A 27,819-nucleotide genomic window follows, 5' to 3' on the forward strand; every position below is an offset into this window, starting at 1 on the left:
GGCCCTCTCCCTGGTCCAAGGAGATGAGCTGGACTCTGAAATTTGGACCAACCCCTTTTCCTCTTAATACAAAGATACATAGCTCTCCTGCGTGTTCTAGAAAAAAAAAGTTCCTTGAATTCTGGTTGCTTGGGAATTATGGAAACACCGCAGTGAGCCCATCTTTAATGGTGCCTCTCTACATGTGAACAGGGCCGGTGCCTCTTTGTGGGGTACTGTAGGGGCAAAGGAGTTCCAGTGGCAGTTAGCAGTGGCAGAGCCAGCAAAAATTCCCGGGGGGGGGGGGGGGGGGGGGGGGGGGGGGGGGCGAGCGCGCGGTGGCGTCCCTGCCTCTGCATGCCTAGAATCGCCCTCCGCGACCCTCCAGCTCCCCGTCTCTGGGGCCTTCTTCAATCTGCTATGGATTTACTGGTTCACAACTGTAGGAGAGAATAATGGATGTGTTCCTCCAAACCCTAGAAGGGTGGGATATATAGTTCCTATACATGGGCCTCCAGATGAGCCTCTATACATGGGCTCACATATACACCAACACCCCCCGCAGTCTGAACTAGCGGCACAGCGGTGTTCAAGATTGGACAATAAGAAAGTACAAAGGGCAAATACCCCCCGCAGCCACAACTAGCCACCTGCTACGTTGAAGCTGGCGCGAAACTCCGAGAAGGTCGAGGAGGGTAGTCCCTTGGTGAAGATGTCGGCAAACTGGGAGGTGGTCGGAACATGGAGTACCCGAACATCGCCAACGGCGACTCTGTCGCGCATGAAGTGCAAGTCGATCTCCACGTGCTTCGTCCGCTGATGCTGAACAGGGTTGGTGGAGAGGTACACGGCGCTGACGTTGTCGCAGTAGACGAGCGTGCTCTTGACGAGCGGGCTGTGGAGCTCCGCCAAGAGCTGTCGGAGACAGGATGCCTCCGCCACGCCGTTAGCGACAGCCCGGTACTCCGCCTCAGCACTGGAGCGGGAGACAACCGGCTGCCGCTTGGACGACCAGGAGACAAAGTTGCCGCCCAGGAAGACGGCGTAGCCGGAAGTGGAGCGGCGAGTGTCCGGGCAGCCAGCCCAGTCAGCGTCGGTGTAGACCACCAGCTCAGAGGTGGGAGAGCGGTGAAGAACCAAACCGAAGCCAGCAGTGCCACAGACGTAGCGGAGGATACGCTTCAGTGCAGCAAGGTGAGACTCCCGGGGATCATGCATGTGAAGACAGACCTGCTGAACGGCATAGGTGAGATCCGGCCGGGTGAATGTGAGGTACTGCAAGGCACCGGCGAGGCTCCGGTAGGCAGGAGGATCAGCCACGGGATCACCCAGATCAGCAGACGGCTTCGCCTGAGTATCGACAGGAGTGGAGCATGACTTGCAATCAGTCATCCCAGCCCGCTCCAGAATGTCGAGTGCATACTACCGCTGGTGAAGGAACAGGCCAGACGGGCGAGTCTCAACAGTAACGCCCAAGAAGTGGTGGAGCTGACCGAGATCCTTCATAGCAAACTCCCGCTGCAGAGAGGAGATGACGCGCTCAATCAACTGCTGACTGGAGGCAGTGAGCACAATATCATCAACATAGAGCAGCAGGTAGGCAGTCTCATCCGCACGACGGTAGATGAACAGAAAAGTGTCGGCCTTGGCCTCGGTGAACCCCAAAGTCAGCAAGAACGTGGCGAACCGAGAGTACCAAGCCCGAGGAGCCTGCTTCAGACCATAGAGAAACTTGTTGAGCCGGCAGACCATATCCACACGACTCGAGTCCACAAATCCCACTGGCTGAGAGCAGTAGACAGTCTCTGACAGAGTGCCGTGAAGAAACGCATTCTTCACATCCAGCTGGTGCACAGGCCAAGAGCGCAAGCGAGAGGACCGTGCGCACCGTAGCGGGCTTCACCACTGTACTGAAGGTCTCATCATAGTCCACACCAGGCCGCTGGGTGAAACCCCGGAGAACCCAGCGAGCCTTGTTGCGCTCTAGTGTGCCGTCAGCCCGACGCTTATGCATCCAGATCCACTTACCTGTGACCACAATGCCACCAGACGGACGCGGCACGAGGTCCCACGTCTGGTTGGCGAGAAACGTCGCGTACTCATCTTCCATCGCGCGACGCCAGTGAGGGTCCGCCAAGGCGTCGCGGACAGAGGAGGGTACCATAGAGACCCGCGGCTCCCCCTCGGTGGCGGAGAGAGTCGCAGCCTGAGACGCCATCCGCTGAGTCACCATGGGATGGATATGCCGAGGATCTCGATGGACGACTGGCGGGTGGTACACCTCCGGCTCGACTCGAGAGCGAGTCGGCGGAGGCGGCGACGGCTCCGGTGTAGGCGTCGCAGGAGCCTCCGGAGCCGGAGGCGGCGCCGGTGTCGCGTCGAACGACGCCGGTACACCTGCACCGGCTGAGCGTACCGTGGCGGCGCCAGTGTCGGCGCCGAACGACGCTGGTACACCTACACCGGCTGAGCGTACCGCGCAGGTGCAGGAGGAGGCACCGGGGCTGCGCGTGGCACAGCAGGAGACTCCGGGGCCGCGCATGGCACGACAAGAGGTCCAGGGGCCACGCGTGGCGCGACGGCGGGCACCGGGGCCGCGCTCGGCGCAACAGGGGTCACCGAAAGCGGTGCCGGTGCACCGGGAAAACCTGCAGGGAAAGGACAGACAGGTAAAGGTGGCTGAACCACCAGGTCAGTCGGAAACAGCGACTCCAACTCGGGGTCAGATGAAGGTGTGGAGGTGGAGTAGGGGAAGTCCGACTCGTCAAACACGACGTGTCGGGAGATCAGGACGCGGTGAGATATGAGGTCAAAGCATCGGTACCCCTTGTGGTCAGGGGAGTACTCAAGAAACACACAACGAGTCGAGCGGGGCGCCAGATTGTGAGGAGCAGTGGCGGAGGTGTTAGGGTAACACGCACACCCGAAGACCCGAAGGTGGTCGTAGCGAGGAAGGGTACCGAAGAGAGCGTGGTGTGGAGTGGGAGCAGGAGAAGCAGTGGACGGAAGACGGTTAATCAAGTAGGTGGCGGTGTGGAGGCCCTCGGCCCAGAAGCGCGGGGGCAGAGAGGCCTGGATCAGTAGGGTGCGCACGACGTCGTTCGTCGTGCGAATCATCCGCTCAGCCTTGCCGTTCTGGGGAGAGGTATACGGACAAGATATACGCAGCTGGACATCCCGAGAGAGGAAGAAAGAACGGAAGGTGGAGTTGTCGAACTCACGCCCATTGTCACACTGGACGGCTTTAATGGTGAGGCCGAACTGAGTGGACACCCAAGCAAAGAAGTGGAGGAGGGTGGGGAAGGTCTCAGACTTGGCGCACAAAGAGAAAGTCCAAGAGTAGTGTGAAAAATCATCGACCACCACCAGATAGTATTTGTAGCCAGAGGCTGAGAACAAGAGAGGTCCATAGGTCACAGTGAACAAGATCGAAGGCATGCGTCGCATGCGAAGAAGAGGAAAAAGGAAGCCGAACATGACAACCAAGCTGGCACGCATGGCAGAGGTGCTCAGCAGGAGCCTTAGTACCAGGAACATCGGTCCTACGACTGAGCTGAGCTAGAACGTCACGGCCAGGGTGACCAAGACGGCGGTGCCAGGTGGTGTAAGACGGCGTCACGGCAAAAGCGGCAGACGAAGAAGGCGAGAGTGGTGCAGCGGAAGACGCAAGGCGAAGGGTGTAAAGGGGTCCCGTGCTGTCACACCAGAGGAGCGGACGCCGGAAGGCCGAATCCTTTACAGTGAGGCCAGAAGTCAAACTCGATGGAACAAGAGTTGTCAGCTGTGAACTGACGAATGGAAAGAAGGTTATGAACCATCCGAGGAGAAACAAGGACATTGGGAAGACGAAAAGAACCAGGAGCAGAACCGACGGCGGTGACAGAAATGCAAGACCCATCACCAACCATGATGGAAGAAGGACAAGAGGGGTGTGGGGGTCGGACAGAAGAGAGGATACCGGCATCAGGGGTGGTGTGGAAAGAGGCACCCGAGTCGGCGATCCACTCGGTGCTAACCGGCGGCGTCCGCCCCATGGCGCTGAAGGACTGCGCCAGTGCGGCCTGGTCCCACCCCCCAGGCCAGGTCGGCTGCTGGCTGAGCTGAGCGGGTGGTGTCCAGAACGGCGCAAACAGGGGAGCAGCACCAATGAACATGGCCGCCGGCTGGGGCTGAGGACGAGGCCCCCCCCCCTCCCGACCCTGAAACGACCACAGCGGGATGTGCCCTAACCATGGGGCGCTGAAGGATGGCCAGGGCGAACCTCCAGGGGCAGGAGCAGGAGTGGGAGCCGGAGTCGGGTCCGGAGTGCCCCGACGGCCTCCACCAACACAACCCGGAGCCGGAGTAGTGCCGTCAGCACCACTACCCCCCCCCCCCCCCCGACGACGCCCGCGGCCTCCCCCACCCCCGGTTTGGCCGGTGAGAGGAGGACCAAGGAGGGGGTCCAGATCCAGAGGGCGGAGTCTGGTGAGAGGACGAAGCGCCGTGCTCGGGAAGGGGGGCGGGGGGTACAAGGAAGTAGTGGCGACGAGTGAGAGCGTCGGCCGCGGAGCGCTCGCGCTCCCAAGCGAGGGCAGCCGCGCGGATCCCCTCCTGAGCCGCCGCAGCCTCGGACTTGGCGGCGAGGAGGGCCGCGGCGAGAGCAGCTTCGGCCGTAGCAGCGTCGGCGGCGGTCTTCTGCCCGCGGAAGGCGGCGGCGGCGAACAGCGCATCCGCAGGGGGCATACCGAACCCAGGCCACGCGGTCAGGGGCGTCGTCGTGGGCGAGTGCAGGGACGCGGGCACCGCGGCCGGCGTGGGCTCGGACACGCGCGCCATGGCCAGCCCGGCCGTCCAGGGCGCAAGATGGGGCCACATGCGCGGCGCGGCCAGGGAGGCCGGCGGCACCGGCACGGCTGCGGCTCGCGCGGCGCCCAAGCCCGGCCCACCCGCAGCAGCGGCGAGGGCGGCCGTGGGATGGTGCCACGTGCGCGACGCGGCCTCGCTCGCCCAGCGCACGGCGACTGGATCCGGCGGCACTGGCACAGCGGCGGCCAGGGAGGCCGGCGGCGCGGCGACGGGATCCGTCAGCACCAGCACTTCATGGGAGGCGGGAGGCGCGGCCAGGGAGCCGGAGTGTGCAGCGGCGGCGGCGGCGACGGCGGCGGGATCGGGCGCCGGGGCCTGCAGCAGGGCCTGCTGGGCGGCAGGATCGGCTCCTGCGCCCGCGGCTCCTGCGCCCCCTCCAGGAGCGGCGGCGGCAACAGCAGGAGCACGCTGCTGGGCGGCGCTGGCGGCGGCCGGCAGGGGCCCCTGCACCGGCGGCGGGCCTTGCCCAGGCGGCAGCACCTGCAGCGGCCCCCGACGCCGGCTCGATCGCAACCAGCGCGGCAGCAGGGGCGCGCCAGACCGCAGCGGCGCTTGCAGGGGACGCTCTGACCTGCGCGGCGGGACGGGAAATAGGCCACGGCGCAGGGGCGGCGGCTGCAGACGTGGCGACCTGCGCGACGGGACGGGAAGCAGGCCACGGCGCAGGGGCGGCGGCAGAGGAGGGGAGGGAAGTTGGAGAGAGGTGGTGGCGTTGGCGGCCGGTGGCCGGCCATGGCTGCCGGCGGCCGGCCATGGCTGCCGGCGGCCGGCCATGGCTGCCGGCGGCGGCGGCGGCTGGGAGGGGAGGGAGGAGAGAAGAGAAAACTTAACCCTAGGCTAATGATACCTTGTAGGAGAGAATAATGAATGTATTCCTCCAAACCCTAGAAGGGTGGGATATATAGTTCCTATACATGGGCCTCTAGATGGGCCTCTATACATGGGCTCACGTATACACCAACAACAACAACTGGACTTTGGACTAATACATTGCCTGTTGGGCCTGCGACGCTACCTAAGTGTGGGCTGTGCCTCAGTGCCTGCCCGATAGATGAAGGGGTCCTAAAATTTTGTTGCGGTATTGGGGGGTGCCATGGCCCCTGCTAGCCCCTCCCTGGCTCCGCCGTTGGCTGTTAGTATGATAGACAATGAGCTTTAAGGCCTTTTTTTTGTTTCTTTTCATTCTCAATTAGTAGTGCATATGTTCTAACTTGTTTTGTGTGGGATGTTTGGTATTACTTATACTATTCTTCTATATAGTAAATCATGCAGCTATCCTGCTCGTTTGAGAGACAAAAAAAAAGGGTTACATATTGCATTTATGTAGAATGTGACAGGAAAAAAAAATGCACCATTATGTCCTAAGTCACAAAATGAATTTGTATATGAGTAGTCTTGAATGGGAACAAAATCATGATTTAAACTTTTCTCTGGTGCTTGAGGTTCTACCTTGTCATCAGCACAAGGATGAGTACATCTGATCTGTTCTATAATAAGATAAGGTGAAATAACTGCTACAAATACATAAAGTAAGCATAAAATAAATACTGGGATATTAGTACAATGAACTCACCTGCAAATTTCTTCTAATTGATAAGTCGTATAAATTTGAATTATTCACTATATCAGAACGTCTCCTAGTCAACTGGCCTTCATCAAGTCCTTCATACGAAATAAAGCTATGGCGCCCAACTACATACTTCAAGAAAGCATCGCCTAGGACTTCAAAGCGCTCCAACGAGAACCTCTCCAAACACCTCTCAGTAGTCAGCGCTTCAAGGATCTGTATTTTATTTGTTATAAATCATAATTATTTCGAGCATAGATAGCAAAATCAAACTAGCAGTTTCATCAACATTGCAAAATTATAAGTATGACTTACCCCCGAAGCACTAATTTGAGAAGCCTCTGGGAAATAAGATAGCATGAGATCCTTCAACTCAACGGCCACCAACAAATTCTCCAAGCGACACATTAAAGACGGCAGCAAGGACAAAGAACTACCCATATCTTTTGAAAACCCAATTATCTTCAAAGAGCATAGCTCTGGAGGTAACTCCACGAAGTGCTCCATCAATTCACGACCCTCAGATTCTAATAAGAAATAGTAAAGGAAAAAAATCAATATCAAAAGTACTGTACAAGCATAGCAGGCTCAGAACAATCAAAGAATAGCAGTATTCAATATTCTAATAGGAACATGTCATGGCTTGCATACAAAACAGTCATCTCATTGCTTAAAAGCCATAAAAGCAGGAAGAATTACTAGATCAAATACATTCACTTACAGTTCATGAATTTGATTGAAATCAACGAGCAGTTTGAGAATTTTGAAAGAAAAATAAAATAAAAATAAATGGTTGAAGGACCTTATTCTAATTCATGTATAACTCTACATGAGCCATCCATGAGTTGACAATCAAATGGATGAGATCTTTTGGTACCAGGACTTGCTCAATGACGGAATGACCTGTCAGTGGCAATACCGAATTTGGCTGGTTCCAACACCGATAACCTTATAATTGTGTTCTTGTTCATTCTGATTTGAAAGGAAAACCCTATTAGGCTCAAACTGCAGAAGTGGCCATATAACAACATTAATATACTTTTGCCTGGCTTGTCGGCAATGGCATTTTAGCACTTTTGTCATGTCTCTGCAGTCATCGTTTATTTTAGCATTTCTATCATGACTCTGCAGTTGTCCAGCTTAGAGACATCAATGTTGACGTCAGGACAGTGGACATTGATAATCATCTATGTCATAAGTTGGCCGTTACAACAATATTGTATAGAGGGAGATCATCAAATAAATAGACGATCATTGCGACACACCATGTTATCTAGTCGTCCGACTAATCGCGATTAGTCGCGATTAGTCGGGCTTATCGGTCCGGTGACCCCGATAAGGGACACCGAGTAGGTCTGGGCGACTAGTTTTCTAGTCGTCCGACTAGTCGTCGACTAGTCGCGATTAGTCGCACGATCAGGTTGGAAAACGATGAGACTTGAGATTGTTTTGTGGGCTGTTTGAGTTGTGGGCCTCGGCCGGTGATGGGCTGGCAAGGTGGCCCATTAGGTTTCTGGTATATAGAGGCTGAGAGACAGGAATATGGACTATGGGACAGGAATACAGAGTTCTGGACAGTTCACAAATCATCTCTCACAAATAAGTGAAAAATTGACCATTATTGTTGCCTTCATACTTGCTTTTTATTAAGTAATATGTAGTACATGTATCATATCGGTCCTGGGACACATAGGACGACTAGGCAGACGACTAGGACCGACTAAGCTCGACTAATCGGCCTGATCGACGACTAATCGCGACTAGTCGTCTGATCGGTCCCATGGCGACTAGGTTCGACTAGACGATTTGAAAACATGGGCGACACATTGCATTAAAAGTATCAGAGCTGTTAAAGAAAAAGGCCACATATGACACAAACGTGCTTAAATATAGGAACTTAAATTGCAGACTGCGATAACTAATATTTCACCTTCAGACAAGTTGAACACGAGTACTGTGGTCAAACAGTGATGATATCAAACAACAGTGGCTGTTTTAAAAGAGCAATATACTAACCTGTGCTCTCTAGTTGTCGGTTATGCAGCAGATTGCGCAGATTGAAGAGCTGTTTAACTTTCAAAAGTGGCTGTTCAGGATGGGATAGCTCGATACTAAACCTGGTTTAAATAAGGCATAACATTATGAAGCAGTTGACAGATGCATCATTTTATTTTGGGGGGCCAGAAATGATGCAGAAGTAAAGATACATGACTAGTGTAAGTTCAAAGTAGATAATGAATACTATGATACAATTCTAGAAGTATGGATAAATTAATAAACAAATAAATCTACACACGCATTTCTGCTTATACTTCTTAAATGGTACCCATAACTCGAAATTTTAGAGCTTAGTGATGTATATTTTCCCTGATGGGTGCTTACTATGTTATATGAATATTTTTCAATATTTGTCAAGAAATAAAATTATACTAAGAATGGGCGTGTAAAAAATAATTCAGCTTATTACTTTTCCATAAAATATTCTTCATAAGTTGCACCATTGAGTTCACTTTTAGCATTTACTTCATCCAGAATGACATCAACGAAGAAAAACAGGTTGTTGTGGGGACTGAAGATCAAACTGCCAATCACATCAGCTTTACTGTATGTTCCATCAAGAAGTTTCAGAGACTCATTTGGGAAATATGAGTCATGCAGAGATAAATCCCTTGGATCTTGGAATACAGGTGATGATAAACACCGCTTCACTGCTGGCCAATCAATCATAAACTTATCACCATAGAATTTCTGCTTGATGGGAAGCAAAAGGTAAAATGTTGAACCCATTTGTAATGCAGCATCATTCCCCAACATAACATAAGATGAAGTGAACTCAGATCTGTCCAGGAGAACCTTCAAACACATTTCTTGGAAATTGCGTGCGAGCATCATCTGGAAAACAAAACCATAAACATGTGAAGCAATGTCCCATGAAAAATTGTGTATTAAAGTTTGGAAAGATACGAAAGACAGTGCCTCTTCATTGTTAAATGTAATCATTCCCAAATATTTAATTCCTGCTTTCACAATCCTCGCACGAGCAAGATGCAATTCAACGTCCAACTTTTCAGCTTCCTTCGGAAGGGCATCGATCACAAAAAGACCAAACATCTGATATCGTCTATCTGCTGGTTTGGGAATAAATTCTATGTAGTAGAAATGCAAGTTCAACAAGCAGTCCAGTTTGTATCTTGAAGGTCTTAGAATCGCAGGAATCAACATCTCATGAAGCTCTTCCCTAAAACTTTCATCTGAAAAATGGAAAAAAATATTTAACCCAAATTTCCAATGTTTCCCACATTATATTCTGAATAATGGACCATGACCATACCCTCAGCTTTGTTGATTTCTGAAATATCTATTGTTGACACCTTAGTCTTTCTAGAGCCTTGCCCTGGCAGAAGAAAATCTGTCAAAGCACCCAGTTCGTGAAGTCTTATGCATGCTTTCAAGCATGCATCTCTCTTAGCTTCATCTTTTGATGGACAGGGTTGACTGTTCACTTGACGAAAAGCAGCATTTGGTGGAAGAATTAGTCTGCAGACTATTCCTTCAACATCATCAACATAGAAGAATGCTGGGGAAGGAATAAAAAACCTGCAACAAGGGGTGTCAAATTTTCTAGCAAAGCGTTACATGACACAATGGGTAGAATAATTATTGGTCCTTGCATACATATCTCTAGGAAGGTTGTCACAATAGCAATGTAATAGAGATACACTGCAAGCGGTGCTAATGGAAGCACCAGTGCCGTTCACTCGATAGATATTCTCCTCAAGGCAATCGAACATATCATTTGACGTTCTCAAGTTAATCTCTTTATCCATAATGCTTTCGCCAGTAATATAATCACCAACCAACTTCTTATGAGACTGATTTCCCCTGGTACATGTTGAAATGGAGACCTTCAAGTTCTAGAATGAAAACATGAACTAAATTCAAGGAAATATTAAGAATTACGATAGATTAGTGCAAATTAACCAGACCTCTCCAGGAGGAAAATGTATTTAGATTTGTTCATCCGTGCACGTCCCCTTGACTGGATAAAGCTAGAAACAGTTTCTGGGAGATCAAACCGCACAACAAGGCAGCAAGTCTGGATGTCAAGTCCCTCCTCACCTACACTAGTAGCGACCAAAAGGTTGACCTGCAAAAAAGTAAAGAAAATGGACTGTAACACAAGAAACGTAAACATATATACTGGTGCTGGCAGAGATAATAAAAAACTAACAAGAACTATTAAGAATGGGACAACTTCAGACTATACCTCACCCGAAGAGAACTTTTCAATGATCGAACCCATCTTGTTCCTTGACATGTTCTTGAATACTGAGTGGCATCCCACAAGAAACTCACATTTCCAGAAATCAAGGCACTTCAGATTTTGGAGAATATGCGCGACTACTCTTGCGACAATTATTCTTTTCACAAAAACAATACACTTCATGTTTTCCTCTAGCCTGCTTGTTGAAGAAACCAAAGAAAAAAAATAACCAGGATGATGACAATAGAATCAGAGGAAATTATTTTGAAGTGGTTGCAGCTAAGACATTGAAATTGCTTCATTTCCAGTTGGGTTTTCGACACATTTAGGTCGAACTGCAAAGCAATGGAATATTATTTGAACAAAGCAGAAAGCAGCATGTGCATCTACTCGAGCATTATACACATTTATCAAGCGAGTAAGTCTCAATGTGGCTGTACTAGCAGTTACGAATGGGATTAAGGCTGGGTTTTTTTAGCAATGATAGGTCCCAAGGAAAAAATAGATGATTGGGCTTCCCTGTGGCAGGTGCATATCCAATTATTATATGGATTTGTCATATCGGAGCAGAGTTCGCAGGTTGTGTAAATAGTTACAAGCCCTAGTTATCCTGACTCCCACCAAAGTTGTTAACTTGTGAATTATAAAGTATGCCATGCTTTCAGCTAATGAATGTTAGCAAGTACTTTAGGCAGGCCCTATGGACCGTGGGTAGCAGGCAGCGCGGCCCCCCTGGCCGTGCGCCTCCCCCTTCAATGGATGTAGAGTTGGATATGGATTAGGCAAGGATCTCCATCGGTTAGGTATTCTTTCCTAAACCCTATGTCATCCTTGCCTATAAATGTACACGAACTTTGTCTCTCCACAATCAATCTATTATTCCCGAGCCATATTTGCTTTCAATGAAGTTGTGTTAGTAGGTGTTTACAAATTCATCGCATAAATAGTCTTTCTGGTATATCAAATACTACTTAGTTACCAGGTTGTCGGCACCATCTTCAATATGGAACCCCAGAAATAAGTTGTATCCCTTTCAATTGAGAAAATATTATACCCTGACATGCACTTTCTATAAATAGTATTTGATAATTTGAGATCAACCAACAACCTTTCCATCCTGAATACCTTCATATTTGTTCACATACATTGTAACTTGCTGGTTACCATAGTAATAAGACAGGCTCCAAAAATCTTCAGTGGACACATATGAAGCTGAGTAACCTTCAACTTCAAGGGAGAGATTTATGTCCAACTTGAAGATATATTTTAGTCATTTTTAGGCCCAGTCTATCCTATAAAATTTCTAGCCGCTTGTTTGTGTAGTAATGTAAGATGACTAAAATTAGTGAATGCCGGCAGGCTATTAGACCATTACCTTTAGTTTATACAGTAATGTGTTTTTCAAAGTAAGGCAAAGGTGGACATTTTCTGATTATATACATAGCTGATACAGTAACATATTTGATTGAAAGAATGTGGTGTCAGAGAGATCAAAGTCAGGCACCCAGCAGAATTGTAGCTTATATTGCCTTAAGGTACATGACTGGAAATCAAAGATATGTTTCTAAGAAATGATAGTAGCACAAATGATCAGGCTTACCTGTATCTTGACAGAACGTCAATAAGGACTGCAAATTTTTTGGAGAAGAAAGGTTCCTCCAGCGTCTCTAGATCAACTGAATCAGCATCAGCACCTAAAAACAAGTCTTGTCAGATTTTTGAATTTATATTTTTTGCCAATAAAATGTCATTCTAAAATGCATCCATCCAGTACAGGCCATGCTACATGACATATGCAGATAACCTATCCTTCTTGAACAACACATCTGAAACTAAGAAAAGATGCATACCAGCCAAGGGTACTAGAGAAAGGGCACGTTCACCATCTAATATGTCGCAGCTTAGAAGAGAAATTGCTTTGTTTAGATAATGCTGTACAAAACTGGCATGATTGTCATCAATGTCAACCCCCTTTCTGTCTAGACTACCACCACTGGAAGATAGAAAGGTCCTTGCAGCCTGCACTACAGTCAAAAAAATAATATTAGATATTTGGTGTTCCACAAAAAAAATGTGGCAGCTGAAATGGATGCCACAAGTGTGGAAAATTTCTAGCAGAAAATGGTTCTATGACATGTATGGCACAGGCTGACTTTCGTCCCAAACCAAATAAATAATTTCTAGTAGAAAATGGTGTACTTTGCCTGTTTGGTAAGCAACAACCATGGCATCAAACCGAAGATACGCATCAAGAAGTATGGCATGACAAGGTTTTCGTCCCAAACCAAACAGGCAAATCAAGAAGTATGGCAGGGGAAGCCCCCGCTGCGGTAATCTAGAAGTTTCTTTATAAGAAACAAAATGCATTCCATTTCTCTCTGTTTGTCTAAAGGGGGAAACAGCCAAGGATATAAAATTTTCAATTGTGAATAAAGCATTTTCTAACTTGAAACTGCAAATAAAGAATTTTGAAACTAAATGAACAATCACATGAAACCATAAAAAAAAGAAACCTAAACTCAGCCAGAGGGAAAGACGTCCCTCTGATTGTCCTAAAGAAACTGGTACCAAGATCCAAACCTGGTCTGGCAACAGGGGTTTCATCGACCCCCCAGGAGTTCAACGCTCTAACCGATACGCCACAAGAATATTCTTTAATGAATCCTTACTCCTGACAGTGCATAATGCTAAGTGCCCAAGCAGTATATAATATTATAAACAGAAAAGAGTCTAAGAGAAGACTCATGCAAACATAATATCAGTCGCTTCTTTCAGAATAAGCAGATTTTAACTGTGGGTTCTAAGGTCTAACATATTTCTCAATTGGGTTCAAATCATCACTTGCCAGCAAAATACACAATTATGTATGTACCAAAGTCCTACATTATGCAATGTGGCAGTAACACTACATGATCTAGTACAAGAAAAAATAAGGCAAACGTATTGTATATGTTGTTGCACTAAGATTGCAAAACTAAACTTTTGGGGAACTAATTGGGCCTGTCAACTTTTCAAAACCACTCCCTTTGAGTTCAATGAATCTTGCATTTATCTTAGACAGAAGAAAAAGGCAAAGCCAGACGTACAAAATAATTGTAATGAAAAAAAAGAGTTCTTGCAATAATGTAAGTTATTTGGGATCTGTAAGCCTAAAACATCTTTATCATAGTGAGGAGCTTTGCCTAATGAACATAATCACAAATGTCGGCGAAAGATGCAAAGAAGTACACTATAGTCAGTTTAAACACAAAAATAAGCAAAAAATGGTGTCTATAAAAAAAAATGGAAGCTTTATACACATGCGAGCAGCAAGCTACAGGTGGTTACCATAGTAAGGAAAAATGGTGTCTGTAAAAAAATAGTTCTACATTCCTACTACCACTTGCTGGTGAGCACACCAAAGTACAAGTTAGGAATAGCCATCAAGATTGTAAAGATCTTAAACATCAGTTGAATAAACTGTGCCAACTCACTTGCAGAGCTCCAAAAAGACCAATTTCTTGCAAACAGAAAATCAAATTTTCATGCAACCTCTGTAAAGACTTCAGTTTCTTCAGAGACTCCTTGAAATCGCATAGGCTCTCTCTTAGCCTGCATTCAGACTGTTCAAAGCTCAACAGAAGTAGTTGAAGGACAAAGAAAAGAGAAAGTAACACATAAGCTCATGTCCACTGGACCAAAGATAAATCTGGTATAACAAGAGAACAAAATTCCACCTGGAGCTTATAGTCATCAAGCCCTTTTCTGTAAGTTGCAATCAAGTTAGACTGACCAACAGGGCCATAAAAGTACACTTCAATCTCAGGAGAAGCAACCACACTTTCAAGTTCTACATTATCAACTGAACAAACCTATGCACCATGGGAATTACAGGGTTATTAAAATCATAATCCCTTAAGCTGAGCAGATTTGTGGAGAACACTGATGGTATGTACCTTTGCATTAAGTAGTTCCTCAAGACTGTTGATACATTTAGTGTAGATAAGCTTGTTAGACCCACCTGTCAAATAAAGCATAGGTATGATAATTACCCAGCATAGGGAAGAAATAATTTCTTTTTGAAAAGATGGGAAAGAAATATAATTAAATTTGATAATACAACTGTAGAGGAAGAACACCATATTACAGTATCAGTAAGCAACACTATCTGATGAGCTCTTCTGCTGCAACAAATAATAGAGTAGTACAATAATCCTTCAGTCACCTTACTTTCACCTTTTCGTATCCACAATGTTTTGGAGCAAAAGGATGAGAGATTGGTATCGGTTATCCATCTTATTCCACTCCAATAAGAAAAACCTTTCTGCAACTTGACCATCAGGAATGGCCAGACTAAGGGGAAACCCCTGACACTTACAGGACTTCAAGGCACAATGCAAGAGTTCAGAAGATGGCCCTCAAGTGTAATTCTATTTAATTTGCTTCCAATTTTGTAATACGATCGGAAAGTTTATATTTGAGCAGATATCCATTCAGTCTTCAACAATACGAGTTGATCATCTCTCTCCCTCCCTCCCTCCCTCTCCCTCTCCTTCTCCCTCTCCATCACCCCCACCCCCCCCCCCCCCCCTCCTCTCTCCCCCCTCCCTCTATCCCTCTCCCCCTCTCCCTCTCTTCAACTGCCTGATAAATTAACCCTTTGGTACATTATCCTTGCTTTCAGTTGAACCTTAATTTAGCTTGGAAAAGGATATCTCCGCCACCTAGATTCAAGCCCTCTTCAACTCAAATTTGGATGACTATTTCTTCTTAATGCAAAGCTCCTTAGATCCTTCTTGATTGGTCTAGTTTTTCTTTTAAAAACTTGAAGAATATGATGCACCACCATGAAAGAATTTCTAAAAACAAATTTACTAATTTCACATTTGTCTACTCGATGTTAATCATTTTACCAAGTACTTATTAAACAATGGCATATATTGCACGAAGGCAAAGAAAAAAGAATGGAGTACACAATTTGAAAGTTAGGCATAAAGGGAAAGAAACTAAAATTCAATCACTGATAATATGTGAAAAGGGCAAGACTATATTCTGACTCCTAGATAATTTGAAATATGATAGAAAAGCTGGAAGTTAGTACAGTTGCTAGCAGCAGAGATTAACACAGAACATTAACCTGGCTGTCCTGGAACGAAACATTTATGGCAGAACACCATTACCTTTTCCAATAATCGGTGAAGCCGTCATGCCAAAAACACGAGGAGGTTTATCAAGGTTGTTGTAGAATTCCTGAAATATATAAATACTGAGACGTCTGCAGTTCATTTAATTTTTTAAATAATATTGCGAAAGAGATATAGCATCTCCAACTTCTTCCACTGATTCAAGGCAATAAAATTTCCTAAATTGGTCATTCCGACTACGTGATCAAGGCATCAAGCCCTCATAAAAGTACAAGATTGTCTGACATGATGAGCTCAATGGTATTGTACAATTGGTAAATGTTGAAGGAAAAAGGAAAGAAGTAGCCTGAATATCACCAGGTTGCGGCTTAAAGCAACAATACCATGCAACATGAAGGATACAATGGCATATTTGTAAGAACAGCAAATGCCATAAAACATCAAGTGCCAGAAGCGTGATAAGAAATTATATCTGGAGCATCTAGCACCCATATCCATTAGAAAATAGGGTTATAGGGAACTGAGTGCTCAGTTGGTGGGAGGTGTGGGTGTACACGCCCAACACCCATGTTTTAGTCCTCTTAAGCTCGAATACGGGTTCTTGATTCTTCTTATTTACAAAGCCACATAGTTCCGCGCACGTTGGTTGAAAAGTATATGATTATGAAGATTTAACATGTAACTATATTCCGACACAAATACGGATGCCAGATACAGATTTGAATAAACTTAAAATAAACATATATGCATATTAGAATGTTGGGATAATTTGTATCTTAGGGTGTCAATGGGACCATTGCAGAAATCCATGAATCCTTTGCATGCATTTATATAGGTATAAATGTATGATCACAGGCATAATCACATAAGTCCCCAGCATGCCCAATATTGTCCGCATATTGTTTTCAACCCGAAAACATTTGAACAAGGACATCCATCAGCAAAAAGGATTGTATGCCCAATCTGTTTCAACCTCTAGAGTCTAGAGGCTGGAATTTACCCACCAACATGTTTCATGTACCAAAAGAAAATCTACAGTCCAATAGTTTCTTTTTTATTTTTTTATTTTCCTTTTTGATAAGTCACTACATCAAAATCCTGTCCAAAAAGGAAGGCACTTCCTGTCATCAAGAGAAAATCGCAGAAATGAAAGATTTAATGATGCGCGGGTACAGGAGGAAGCTCAGTGCTCAATATAAAATTTCCCGAACCTCCAATAAATGTGGATAGTACAAGCATTGACATTGTACTGCAAACGATTATTTATACCTTCATAATTTGTGCATATGGATGCCTTTTTGGTGCTTGAGCATGATGGCATTCATCAAATACCAAAAGTGCCACTGAGTCCATCTTGATGAAACAATGCCGCAAATTACGCAAAAATATTTGAGGAGTCATTACAAGGACCTGAAGTGGCAGAGAAAGCAGCACAAGTTAGGCAGAAAAACCTTTTGCATGGAGAAGGGAAAAAATGATGTAAATAGATTATATTCCGCCTAAAATTTTGTGTAGAAGTTGATATAACGGTTTATTTTTCATGTTACTCAAGAGTCCGAACTCTGTTTTTCAAAAAAAAAATGATCACAGGTACACACCTATGTCTATGTCTGAATTCTTTCAAAAAAAATGATCACAGGTACACGCCTATGTCTGAATTCTTTCTCCAAATATTTCCAAGGACTACGGCTTTATTCATTTATGCTAAATATTGAAAATATTCAAAACCAGTGACCACTTGGCAGATGCCAGCAAAGAGAGCATAGAGCAAACCATACCTCATACTCAGCCATCTCATTCTCCCATGCCTTGTGGTCTCTTAAGCTTTTACCACTTCCATAGTAACGTTGAACTTTAAAATTGGTGGAATCCGCAATCACCATTGCTTGCTACAAAACATATTGAATACAGAAAAAATAGCACTGAATAAGCATGTAGAGTTGCACCTGGTACTGAAAGATGCAGCTAAAAACATTCATGAATAATTGAGGTAATCTAGTAAAACTTTTAGAGCCCACGCCTTCATTCGTTACCCAAAAAATATAGATAATAGTGAGCGGAGCAAGGAGCTATGCTACCTGGCGGACAAGAGGAATGGTTGGTGCTAGGAAGATGCACACCTCCCGGCTGGGCTTGCGGATGAGGTGTCCAAGCTCATACATGAGTAACACGGCAATGTGTGTCTTCCCACATCCCGTGCCAAGGTACACTATGATGTTCTCCTGGACTGCCCTCTTGCAAAGATCCAGCTGATACCTGACTACCAAAAACTAGCAAACCATTAGTGTTGTTTCTGAACCTCAGGTATCATTTAAAGGAAACAGGGGGAATCCTTGATTAATTAAAGCAGAGTGTCCTTATTTTTTCTGTCAATATACATTTAAAAAAAATACACTCAAGGTGTCACTCAAGGAGTACATGCAACATTAACTGAGGTAATTGCGTAGGCAGGTGAAGGATCACACATGCTTTTAATGTCAAGCAACAGCTATCAACGGGAAACCTGATGCGCATACACACAAGCCAACTGGAATAAAGGGGTATCGCGTTCTCGAACTTCGTAACAGGGGAGCATTAAAGATTCTCAAAAAATCTTTCAAAAAAAAATCCTCACAAAAAAAAGGGGAGCATTAAACATCCATATAGATGCAACCGTACTGCCGAAACTAATGCTAAAAAAAACTCCTAAAACACTGCCCCGAAACGGAGCTTCGATCAAACCGTTCTGAAAAAATACGGAGAAAATCGAAACTAGAGTGCCCGGCATGAAGTGCTAAGCGGAAAAACAGGTCGGGGGCGCACCGCAAAACCTGCCAAAAACCGGCGTCGCACGAGAGATTGATCAAACAAAAACCACCAGCGCCTCTCGCCTCGAGGCTTCGAGCACACTGCCGCTCCACTACTCCCCCTCAGAACTAGAAACCACGCAGCGAAAATCTAAGAGCGAATCGGGAGAGGAGTACTACGAGAGGGGGGGCTCTTACTTGCGCGCGATCGTTCTCGGGTCCTTGGGGGCGGCCGCGACCGTAGCGGCGGCGCCCGCCGCCGCGCCCGAGCTCGAGGCCTCGTCCTCTCCCTCGCCCATGGCGGAAGCTTCGAGCCGAAGCAGCAGGGAGGGTCGGGGCGAAAGCCGAAAGGGGGCAGAAAAAGAAGGTGGAATCTCCTCGCGGCGTGTGTAGCGGCCGTGCGCGTACTGGGGGGAGGGCCGGAGGGAGGAGGAGGCTGCAGAGTGGGGCGGGATGTGCTAGCTGGAGCCCGGAGGCTGGAGCCTGGAGGGGATGGATGCGTTGCGTGGGTTAAATGAGGTAAGCACGGAGCACGAGAGCAGGGGGGGGCCGACCGGCAGAGGCAACTCCCCGCTGGGCCCCTTTGGCGGCGTAGGCCCGAGGCCCGCCGGGCCCACAGGGTACCAATCCGAACGAAATGTCGCGCCGGGTTTGATGCGGTAGGCGCGGGGCGGTGACGCGAACCGCGATCTAGTAGCCCATGGGCCGAGGTGCGCCGGGGTACTGACTGGCTTTTTGCTTTGCGTCATCGGTGACGGTTGACCGGGGTCCCCTGACATGTGGGCCTGAAGAATCCAGTGACATAACTTGCATGATACTCCCTGCGTTTTAAATTATAAGACATTCCAATAATCTTGGAGAGTCAAAATTTTTCATGTTTGATCAAATTTATATAATAGAATAATGACATTTATTATATAAACTAAGTACCATTAGATTCTTTATTAGTTATATTTTCATAGTACATCAATTTGATATCATAAATCTTTATATTTCTCTCTATAATCTTAGTCAAACTTGAAATTATTTTAACTCTCCAAGATTTTTGGGATGTCTTATAGTTTGGAACGGAGGGAGTATGATATCTTTAGCATCCAAAAGGCCATGGACCCGTCAAATTCAAGCAGAACTGGTGCTCCATTTATCTACGCACATGGTGTCCTAATGAAAAATATTGTGGGAAGGACAGAGTAATGGAAATCAAAGAACTTGCTTTTCTCTTTATGTCTCCGTCCAGTGTACCCCTTACCTGATGGAGAAGCGATTCTTTCTGTGTCGTTTATAGCTTTGATGAGTGCATGATACCAGAAATCTTTTCATGTCAGTCATAAATTACTTGGCATTGTATTTGGTAATCCATTCGTCGGCAAAAGGACTATATGGGTTATAAAATATTTTCGATCTATAAATTTTACCCAGATCAACAACTTACTAGCTCCAGACAAGAGACATAGATGTGAACCCATTTATATTTTTGTCTTAATTCAAATTGTTTAATTTTGGACATCAATACTCATGAATTTCTATGGATGGCCAACATAAATTTTATTTTCTCTGAGCACATTGCAGACGTAAAGTTCATAGTAGAAAATTCATCATGGAAACTGTTTTCAATGCCTATAACTCTTTTCTATTTAAAACAACAATTTTTCAATTATATTTTTGTTTATTTACATAGTACTAGTCTCTTTTTTTTTTGAGACCATACATAGTACTAGTCACAGTACAGACCTTGTGCTAGACAACATTAAGGATCCAAGGGAGTATATTCCATTGCCACCTACTGCGACACGCTCACTCACTTAAGACCAAAAATAGCTTGTCCGGGCTGTGGACACCTTCGATCGGCTAGGGTTAATCATCCAAAAAACCAAAGTAGTACTATACGAGATCCATGTTTATAAAAATTGAGCACTGCAGCAGGATTCAAATCTTAATGAGCAAAATCGTATCGTGACATTCATGCACTCGCCACTGGGAATCTGGGACGCAGGATGCTGCGGTGAAAGGGCACGAAAATGCGGAGAGATTCGTGTGCCTCCGGCCGCTAGCTCCAAGTGCGCTTGGCGCTCCCCCATACCCGAGCGATCCAACTGGTCGCGTCCCTCTTTATATGCCTCTACTAGGCTCTAGCTATTGCCGGCCGGCTAGGACCGGTGGCACACACCACTCACTACTGTCCACTGCGCCTTCTATATCTTCGTAGTCAAAGAGGAGGTAGCTCACATGGGGACGGCCTCGACAGGCCCGGACACCATGGAGGCAACAAGGGCCCCCGGCCTCTCCATCACCGTCGAGAAGAACCCGCCGGAGGCGCGCTTGCTTCAGCTCGGCGTCAAGTCCTGGCCAAAGTAGTACTCTTCTTCTACTACTTCTCTCTCTCCGGTCTCCATGTTCTTTCGTTGGGCAACTCATCCGTTTCTGCCTTGTTTCCTAAGAAAGTTTTTTTCCCCCTGCGCGTATGGCAGATGGGGCTGTCCGCCGGGGAGGTTCCCGCTCAAGTTCGACGCGGCGCTGACGTGCTACCTCGTGAAGGGCAGGGTGAGGGCCGCCGTGAAGGGCTCCCGCGAGTGCGTCGAGTTCGGCGCCGGCGACCTCGTCGTCTTCCCCAAGGGCCTCAGCTGCACCTGGGACGTCGTCGTCGGCGTCGACAAGCACTACAATTTCGACCCCTCCTGAATTATGAGCGCCACACGCATCATCTCGTTCTCATTAGTCATTTCTCACTCTTCCTTTTTTTTCTGACGCCCCAAATTCCTCTCTCCTCTTTACTGCAACGACAACTACCTACCATGGTTTAGCTAGCAAGGATTTGTGTGTTAGCCCTAGCCACAAGCTCTCTCTCTCTCTCTCTCTCTCTCTCTCTCTCTCTCTCTCTCTCTCTCTCTCTCTCTCTCTCTCTCTCTCTCTCTCAGAAGCTGCGAGTCAACAGAGAAATTTGATGGCTTGGTCCACAGTTTGATAGCTTGCAATATACTACGGCCATACTATTGCACAGATATACTATATCGTCAGTGACAGCAATATAATGCAGAGAGATGATGTTCTTGATTGGACGCTTTTCTTTCCTTGACCGTCGATCGGTCTGCCGGTTAATCTATGAGCAAAGGCAGGTCCAAAGGAGGCAGCCCTGTCTTTAGTGCCGTGACACCTGTGCGGTGCCGGCGTCACTATAGTGGCGCCTGCTTTGGGCTTAATGATGGATGGTCACTCACCGGTAGCTTTTGGTATTGCGCTTCTCCTTTTCTTGTTCGCCTTCCTCGCTTTCAACTTAAGTGGCTGGCTTCGGCCACCCCTGCCGGCTTTGGGGTGTGTGAAAAGACGTGGACGACGACGACGACGACGCTATCCTTGATTCCTTGCTGATCGGGCAATGCAAGTCCGGTCCAGAAAGCGATGGTCCTCGCCGTGGCGACCTGACCTTCCTCGCAGTTCACACTCCTCGCTCTCTTGCCTTGGTGACCTCCGTCGGTCCTTGCACGGCGCATGGCGCAGGACACCGCTGCACCGGGAGCTGAAATGGCAGGGCAGAAACGTTTGCATGGCCCTTCCGGCGATCCGGTAAGCTGTGCGAAAATTTTCGAGATCTGAATGGACTTGGACGCAAACTGATTCGTGGTAGAAGCAACCAGTTTTTTTTTTTGAGATTGGTCCATAAAGGCAAAGCCCAGCTTATACTATACTCCTGGACACCCCCTCACCACCCCCCCCCCCCCCCAAAAAAAACAATGCCAAATGGGCCAGAGAGGCCTTGGCAACAGAGTCCGAAAGGGCAAGCAATGTCATAGGAAAAAGTCTTTTTTGCCTCCCTGAATTTTGGGCCGAGTTCACTTTTCCTCCCTGAACTTTCAAACCGGTTGACCAGCCTCCTCGAACTCCCAAAACTGGTCGCAGGACCTCCTTGAACGGGTTTGATGGCAATTTTACTATTTTTCTTTTATGTTTATTTTAATTGAATCTTTGAAAAAATATAGTAAATCACAAAAAAATTATAAAATACAAAACCAAATTTTGTTGGACTTCACATAAGTAGGTATACATAGTGAATATATTATATGGTATACTTTAGTACAATTTTTTTGCTATATCTTTATATATACACTTTTCTATAATTAATTTATAGCTACAGTTTTCGTCATCCAATTATTGTGAAATTTTTACGGTGGATATATCATTATATGATTGAGCTATAGTAAAATATTTATAATTATTAGATAATGTTTGACTGATCTATAGATTTATCTATATAAACTAGATAAATCTATAGAAAAATCTAGACGAATCTATAGATAAATCTATAACTCAGTCATACATAATTAAATAATCATAAAAAATTTACTACAGCTCAATCATATAATGATTAGCCCACCATAAAAATTTCACAATAATTGGATGACGAAAACTGTAGCTATAAATTAATTATAAAAAAGTATATATGTAAAGATATTGCAAAAAAATTGTATTAAAGTATAACATATAATATATTCACTACGTATACCTACTCATGTGGAGTCCAACAAAATTGGATTTTCTATTTTATTATTTTTTGTAATTTATTATGATTTTTAAAAGATTCAGTTAAAACAAACATAAAAGAAAAATAATAAAACCGCCCTCAAACCCACTCAAGGAGGTCCTGCGACCGATTTTGGGAGTTCGAGGAGGCTGGTCAACCGGTTTCAAAGTTCAGAAAGAAAAAGCGGACTCGGCCCAAAGTTCAGGGAGGCAAAAAGGATTTTTTTTCCTATGCCATATGGGCCAGAGAATGCCAAAAGAGTCTAAAAGTTGTAACAGATTAAGAATCTCAATGTGGGCCTACTCCAGGCCACAGACCACACATTTTTTTTGATTGCCTCAACCTTCCGTACAAGCTGTAGTATCTGAATTCACGCACCAACGCACACCACACGCACACCGCTAACCCACTCACACCCCTAGTGCGCAAGCTAGAACTACAACATATACGGATATACCTAGGCTATACCACAGCTGAGAGATATGACAGTTGGGGCACATCCGTGTGAGGCATCGAAATTTATTTTGGGGACACAGCCCGGTGAGACACCTAGGCCGATCCTGGGATGGAACCTGGGCGGGCAGGAAGCCACCCACCGGCTTCTACCACCTACACGCGGTTCTCCACAGACCACACATCTAGAACCACAAACTGGGGCTTACTCTGGCCTCTGGGCTTTCCACTTGACTAAAGTTAGTTAAAACAAAAAAAAATGTGGAAAGTAGTAAAAGCAGTGGCTTTGGATGTGTTTAGATCCTGTAAAAATTTAGACGAAATTCTGTAACAATTTTCAACCAAAAATTAAAAGGACTAAACATGATCTAATTATAAAACTAATTACACGGATGGACGAGAAATCACGAGACGAATCTATTAAACTAATTAATCTGTCATTAGAGGTTATTTACTGTAGCACAACATTGTCTATTCATGGTCCAATTAGGCTTAAAAGATTTATTTCGCAATTACACCCGGGGTTGTGGAATGAATTTTGTCAGTTATCCACATTTAATACTTCTAATTAGTAGTCAGACGTTTGAAGTTACTGCAGCACTGTAAAAAATTAGGGATCTAAACAAGGCCTTTGTGTCGAACTGGCAATACCAACCAGAGTCACAATTCACGTTAGCAGAAGCGGAACGTCCGGTACTTGCTGAAGTACTCAACAACTCAGGGTCGCTGCTTGACCGCTTCCATCAAGTCTGAACACCGATGATCAAAAAAAAAAAAAGTCTGAACACCTACTATCTACTACCTAGAAAAGCCAGTACGCCTGCGATAGCTGCTTCTGCAAGGTCAGAACATTAGCGTTCTCAGGAAACAGGGAGGCCGGCAACAGGTCAGGCTCGCTATCAAGATCCTCCCTTTCTTGACTAGCAAATATCTGCACTAACGCGCTGCATCTGCGATTCAGTCTCCAACCATTGCTCCCGTGACAAGAAGGTCAACTCTTTAAGCTGCCGGAGTATCAATGGCAACTTGCAAAAAACTTTTGCAGGACCAGCCCGACACGACAACAATGACATTTACGCTTCCTTGCTCTATTGGTCAGGTCAGCTAATTGACCGTGGTTTCCAAGTAATACGCGTAGGGATTACGGCGCATCTCTGTCACCATGGAGAGACAGTACATTGGGCACCCTCATCCTCGTTGAATACTGGGAACCAGATGCACTGATTGAGCTGCTGGATTTACTTAGCGAAAACAAAACAGAGGATAATGCGGGTAATCGAAGCACAGAACAAAAACTAATTTGGCCAGCGAGAGGTAGAATTTACCATTGTTAAGCATACTTCAGCATTCCGTCAAATGGAGAAGGCCATGTCGCACAAGCTAGGTACTTCGCCATGTAGCGGGCGCTGACTTTGCATCTCAATATACAATTGCTGCTGTCCCTTTGCATAGCTGAATCTATATTGGTATTTCAGCAGCTACAGGCTACAGCGACATGGCTCCGAAATGGAAACAATAGCTGGCCAGTGGGCTGAGAGCAAAATTGCGCATTGTTTTCTTGGCTAAACAGCTCAGCTATGAATATTTTTACATGGAATCTACCACAAAATGTCGCCTAGATGAACCGCATCTGGATCGAGCAATGTCACCGTTCCACGATGGGGAGATAACTGGGTCTGCCTAGATTCCTCTACTATAATCGGAAGCTTATTCTTCCATGTCAAACATTTTAAAATGTGATTCTTGAGGTATCTGTATCGCCTTGCTGCACCACATGTATCTGTTTTCTGAGGAATCTCAATCAGTCATGACTTCACTTCTTGTATCCTGATCAATCCCAAACGCAGAAGGGGCCAGGGTGGACTTCGCGGCATCATCTAGTTATCATACCAGCACTTTTCCCAGTCACAGCATCAGCAGCGGGCGATACTAATTAAGAAATCAACTTGGCGAAGTCGAGCCTCCAAGTTGCAGATCATTCGCAGGATTTTTTAACATATATAGCATAAAAAAATAGGGATTAATATAAGGCGAACCGGGGAATACTTGCAATCGGTCCCGACAAGCACAATGTGCTCAACTGCTCATATCATTCAGTACCAGACAGAACAGGAAATCGGCCGGCCATGCAATGCAACTGCAACCAGATGAATGCGTGCAAGTGCAGTGGTAATCCCACATCAGAGTAGGTATAATGGAGCCCGTCACCAAAGGGGGACTAATGTTTGATAAAGACTAAATAAGTGTAAGGCACCCCCTTTCTTCAGTCTGAACTCTGAAATCTGAAGGGATAAAGCTGTCTCCTGTACATTCAGAACTGAAGTACCACAAAAACTTGGGCACTCTCAGGCAAATAGTACAAGATGTGGAGTTATGGGCCTTATGGCCCTAAGTTCAAACCTCCTATAACCTAAAACAAGATCGTGACACCACTACATTAGGGCAATGCAAATTAAGTTGCATGATGTACAGATCATGATCCAGTTAGATTCCAGTCAGCATGAACTTGATGAGCCCATGGGATTCCGAATTCCCAAATGGCAGGCGAACATGTCCAATGTCAATGCTACTCTCGCAATCTAGGGATCATACAAGATACAACGGTATGTAGACATGCTTGCAGGAATGTAATGCACATATACAGAGTCAAAATACATTTTCCGCTCGCATGACGCGTTGTCTGTCAGAGGATGAACAGCTACACCGGCATTTGATACGAGCCTCCGGCGAATGGATGTGGAGGCCAACTGCAAGAGGAACTCAACCAGCAGCATAATCTAAACGGCAGGCAGATCAGAACACCAGATGACATCGCATTACTCCATTGTTAAAAACAGAAACCCGGTTAGTTAAACCAGGGTCAGAGATCCCAACCTCAGAAACAGCTCTTCGGGCCAAGAAGGAACGTTTCCACACACACCCATGCAGGATTTCTAATAAACGAGCAGGCGAAGAGGAATTTGGCTTCCACGGATGCGACAAGTGGGCGCGGCCTTGCTCTGAATATTCAGAGGCTGGTAAGACGACTCGGATGTGCCAGGATAATTTGCTGTCGCCAAACCGACAGGTTAGTCTACTCATCGCAGGCGATCTGGCGGCGTCAGCGTGGTGATAAACAGTCGGCCGCTGACCTTGATCGCCCGAACCTGATTGGGTGGCCCGATCGATGGCGATGCGATCCAGTTGCGTCGGGTCTCCGCAGGAGTTTGCTTGTGCCGTTTGGGGATCCGTTGTTTACAGCGAACGTGAACACTGTGATGCCGTTGGGATGTAATCTAGTGAGCAGGTTAGTTCTCTCGATGCAGATGTTTGAAAAGTTTCACTAGTTTACTGGTGGTTGCTTGGGGTATCTTCTCAGCTTGGGGTTTAAAAGTAGACAATTTGCTAAATTTTATTGGAGTAGTTAATTGTGAGCAATGGGGACTAGATGATTGGTGGTACATGTTTGCGGCTTGAATCTTGAGTAAATATTCTCTGAACTCTTATAACTTATATACCAGCATGGAGAAAAATGAAATGCAAACACTGAGGGTTTCTTTTTTTCCCCCAAAAAAGATGAGATAGAGATAAACTGAAATTAGGAGCTGACTCTTTCGAAGTCTTAAGATTCGTACATGAAAACATATCCGTAGTTCGTAGAAACGGAAATCAGGTACGTATATTTCTCACGATACCAAAAAAAAAAAATCATGTGGTTGTCGGCTTTGCACGTCGCCCATTACGGATGTGTACCTTAATTTTACGAAATCAGAGAAATCGTCATGCTGACCGGAGCAAAAACAAGAAAACTCTGCTTATTATTAAACAAAACTTGATAGGTACGCGCTTGCAGGTTCCGTTTCTTGGCATACTTGGTGTCAATTTATTCACGCAAACGTCCTGCTCCATGACGTTGCCTATTTGAATCTTCACAGTTGACATCGCTCTGCAAAGCGCATCCAAATGACTGATGCGTATCTGGCCGTTGGTATATATAGTCTAGTAGCACATCGGTACAATGGTTTGGCATGCCATAGAGATTCAAGGGGCGTAAGGCTATCTGATCCGGGTTAGTTTTGGTTTATATTGGGTGATGAAAGTAAACTGCTCGCATGACACATGAGCAAGATTTGTCTCGAAGTTAAAAATGGCGGCAAGTGACACAGAATCTTGTGAGAATTCTTCATCTGAGCACAAAAAGGATAGCACTGTCCATTTCTGGCCTAGCAAGTTTTGGCAAAAAGTTAAACGCACGCATATGTACTGTAGTCTTACTGCCTTACCACAAGTGCACCGTTTCTCAA

The 27,819-nt window shown here is 46.0% G+C and overlaps 2 protein-coding genes across 7 annotated transcripts in view; one reads left to right on the top strand and one right to left on the bottom strand.

Moving 5' to 3' along the window:
• Positions 1–19,052, bottom strand: part of LOC120642360 (endoribonuclease Dicer homolog 4) — a 29,960-nt gene extending 10,908 nt beyond the window's left edge. Inside the window, exons 1-19 of one of the 6 annotated variants that reach the window (XM_039918834.1) lie at positions 18,766–19,052; positions 17,860–18,037; positions 17,560–17,670; positions 17,051–17,191; positions 15,818–15,887; positions 14,594–14,658; positions 14,375–14,509; positions 14,132–14,249; positions 12,509–12,677; positions 12,259–12,352; positions 10,662–10,854; positions 10,381–10,541; positions 10,070–10,276; positions 9,726–9,991; positions 9,371–9,645; positions 8,862–9,286; positions 8,411–8,511; positions 6,710–6,921; positions 6,401–6,610 (exon numbers count right to left, since the gene is read on the bottom strand). In XM_039918834.1, coding sequence (XP_039774768.1) covers positions 6,401–6,610; positions 6,710–6,921; positions 8,411–8,511; positions 8,862–9,286; positions 9,371–9,645; positions 9,726–9,991; positions 10,070–10,276; positions 10,381–10,541; positions 10,662–10,854; positions 12,259–12,352; positions 12,509–12,677; positions 14,132–14,249; positions 14,375–14,391 — 2,448 coding nt within the window. In that variant the 5' untranslated portion in view covers positions 14,392–14,509; positions 14,594–14,658; positions 15,818–15,887; ... (2 more) ...; positions 17,860–18,037; positions 18,766–19,052. Of the gene's footprint in view, positions 1–6,400; positions 6,611–6,709; positions 6,922–8,410; positions 8,512–8,861; positions 9,646–9,725; positions 9,992–10,069; positions 10,277–10,380; positions 10,542–10,661; positions 10,855–12,258; positions 12,353–12,508; positions 12,683–13,238; positions 13,278–14,131; positions 14,261–14,374; positions 14,510–14,593; positions 14,659–15,817; positions 15,888–17,050; positions 17,192–17,559; positions 17,671–17,859; positions 18,042–18,765 lie in introns of those variants that run through there. The other 5 variants (XM_039918833.1, XM_039918832.1, XM_039918831.1 and 2 more) reach the window with 5 other exon arrangements.
• A 1,639-nt stretch (positions 19,053–20,691) lies between these two features.
• LOC120642590 lies at positions 20,692–21,623 on the top strand. Its single transcript, XM_039919183.1, has 2 exons — positions 20,692–20,918; positions 21,036–21,623. The coding sequence occupies exons 1-2, from the start codon at positions 20,794–20,796 to the stop codon at positions 21,244–21,246; spliced, it is 336 nt and encodes a 111-aa protein (XP_039775117.1). The 5' UTR covers positions 20,692–20,793; the 3' UTR covers positions 21,247–21,623.
• The last annotated feature ends 6,196 nt before the right edge of the window (positions 21,624–27,819 follow it).

This window comes from Panicum virgatum, chromosome 7K, assembly GCF_016808335.1.
Source record: "Panicum virgatum strain AP13 chromosome 7K, P.virgatum_v5, whole genome shotgun sequence".
In the NCBI taxonomy this organism is placed as follows: Eukaryota; Viridiplantae; Streptophyta; class Magnoliopsida; order Poales; family Poaceae; genus Panicum; species Panicum virgatum.

Coding starts and splice junctions, on each gene's coding strand:
- LOC120642590 (XM_039919183.1), top strand. CDS start 20,794: ATGGGGACGGCCTCGACAGGCCCGGACACCATGGAGGCAACAAGGGCC. Junction 20,919..21,035: donor GGCGTCAAGTCCTGGCCAAA/GTAGTACTCTTC, acceptor CGCGTATGGCAG/ATGGGGCTGTCCGCCGGGGA.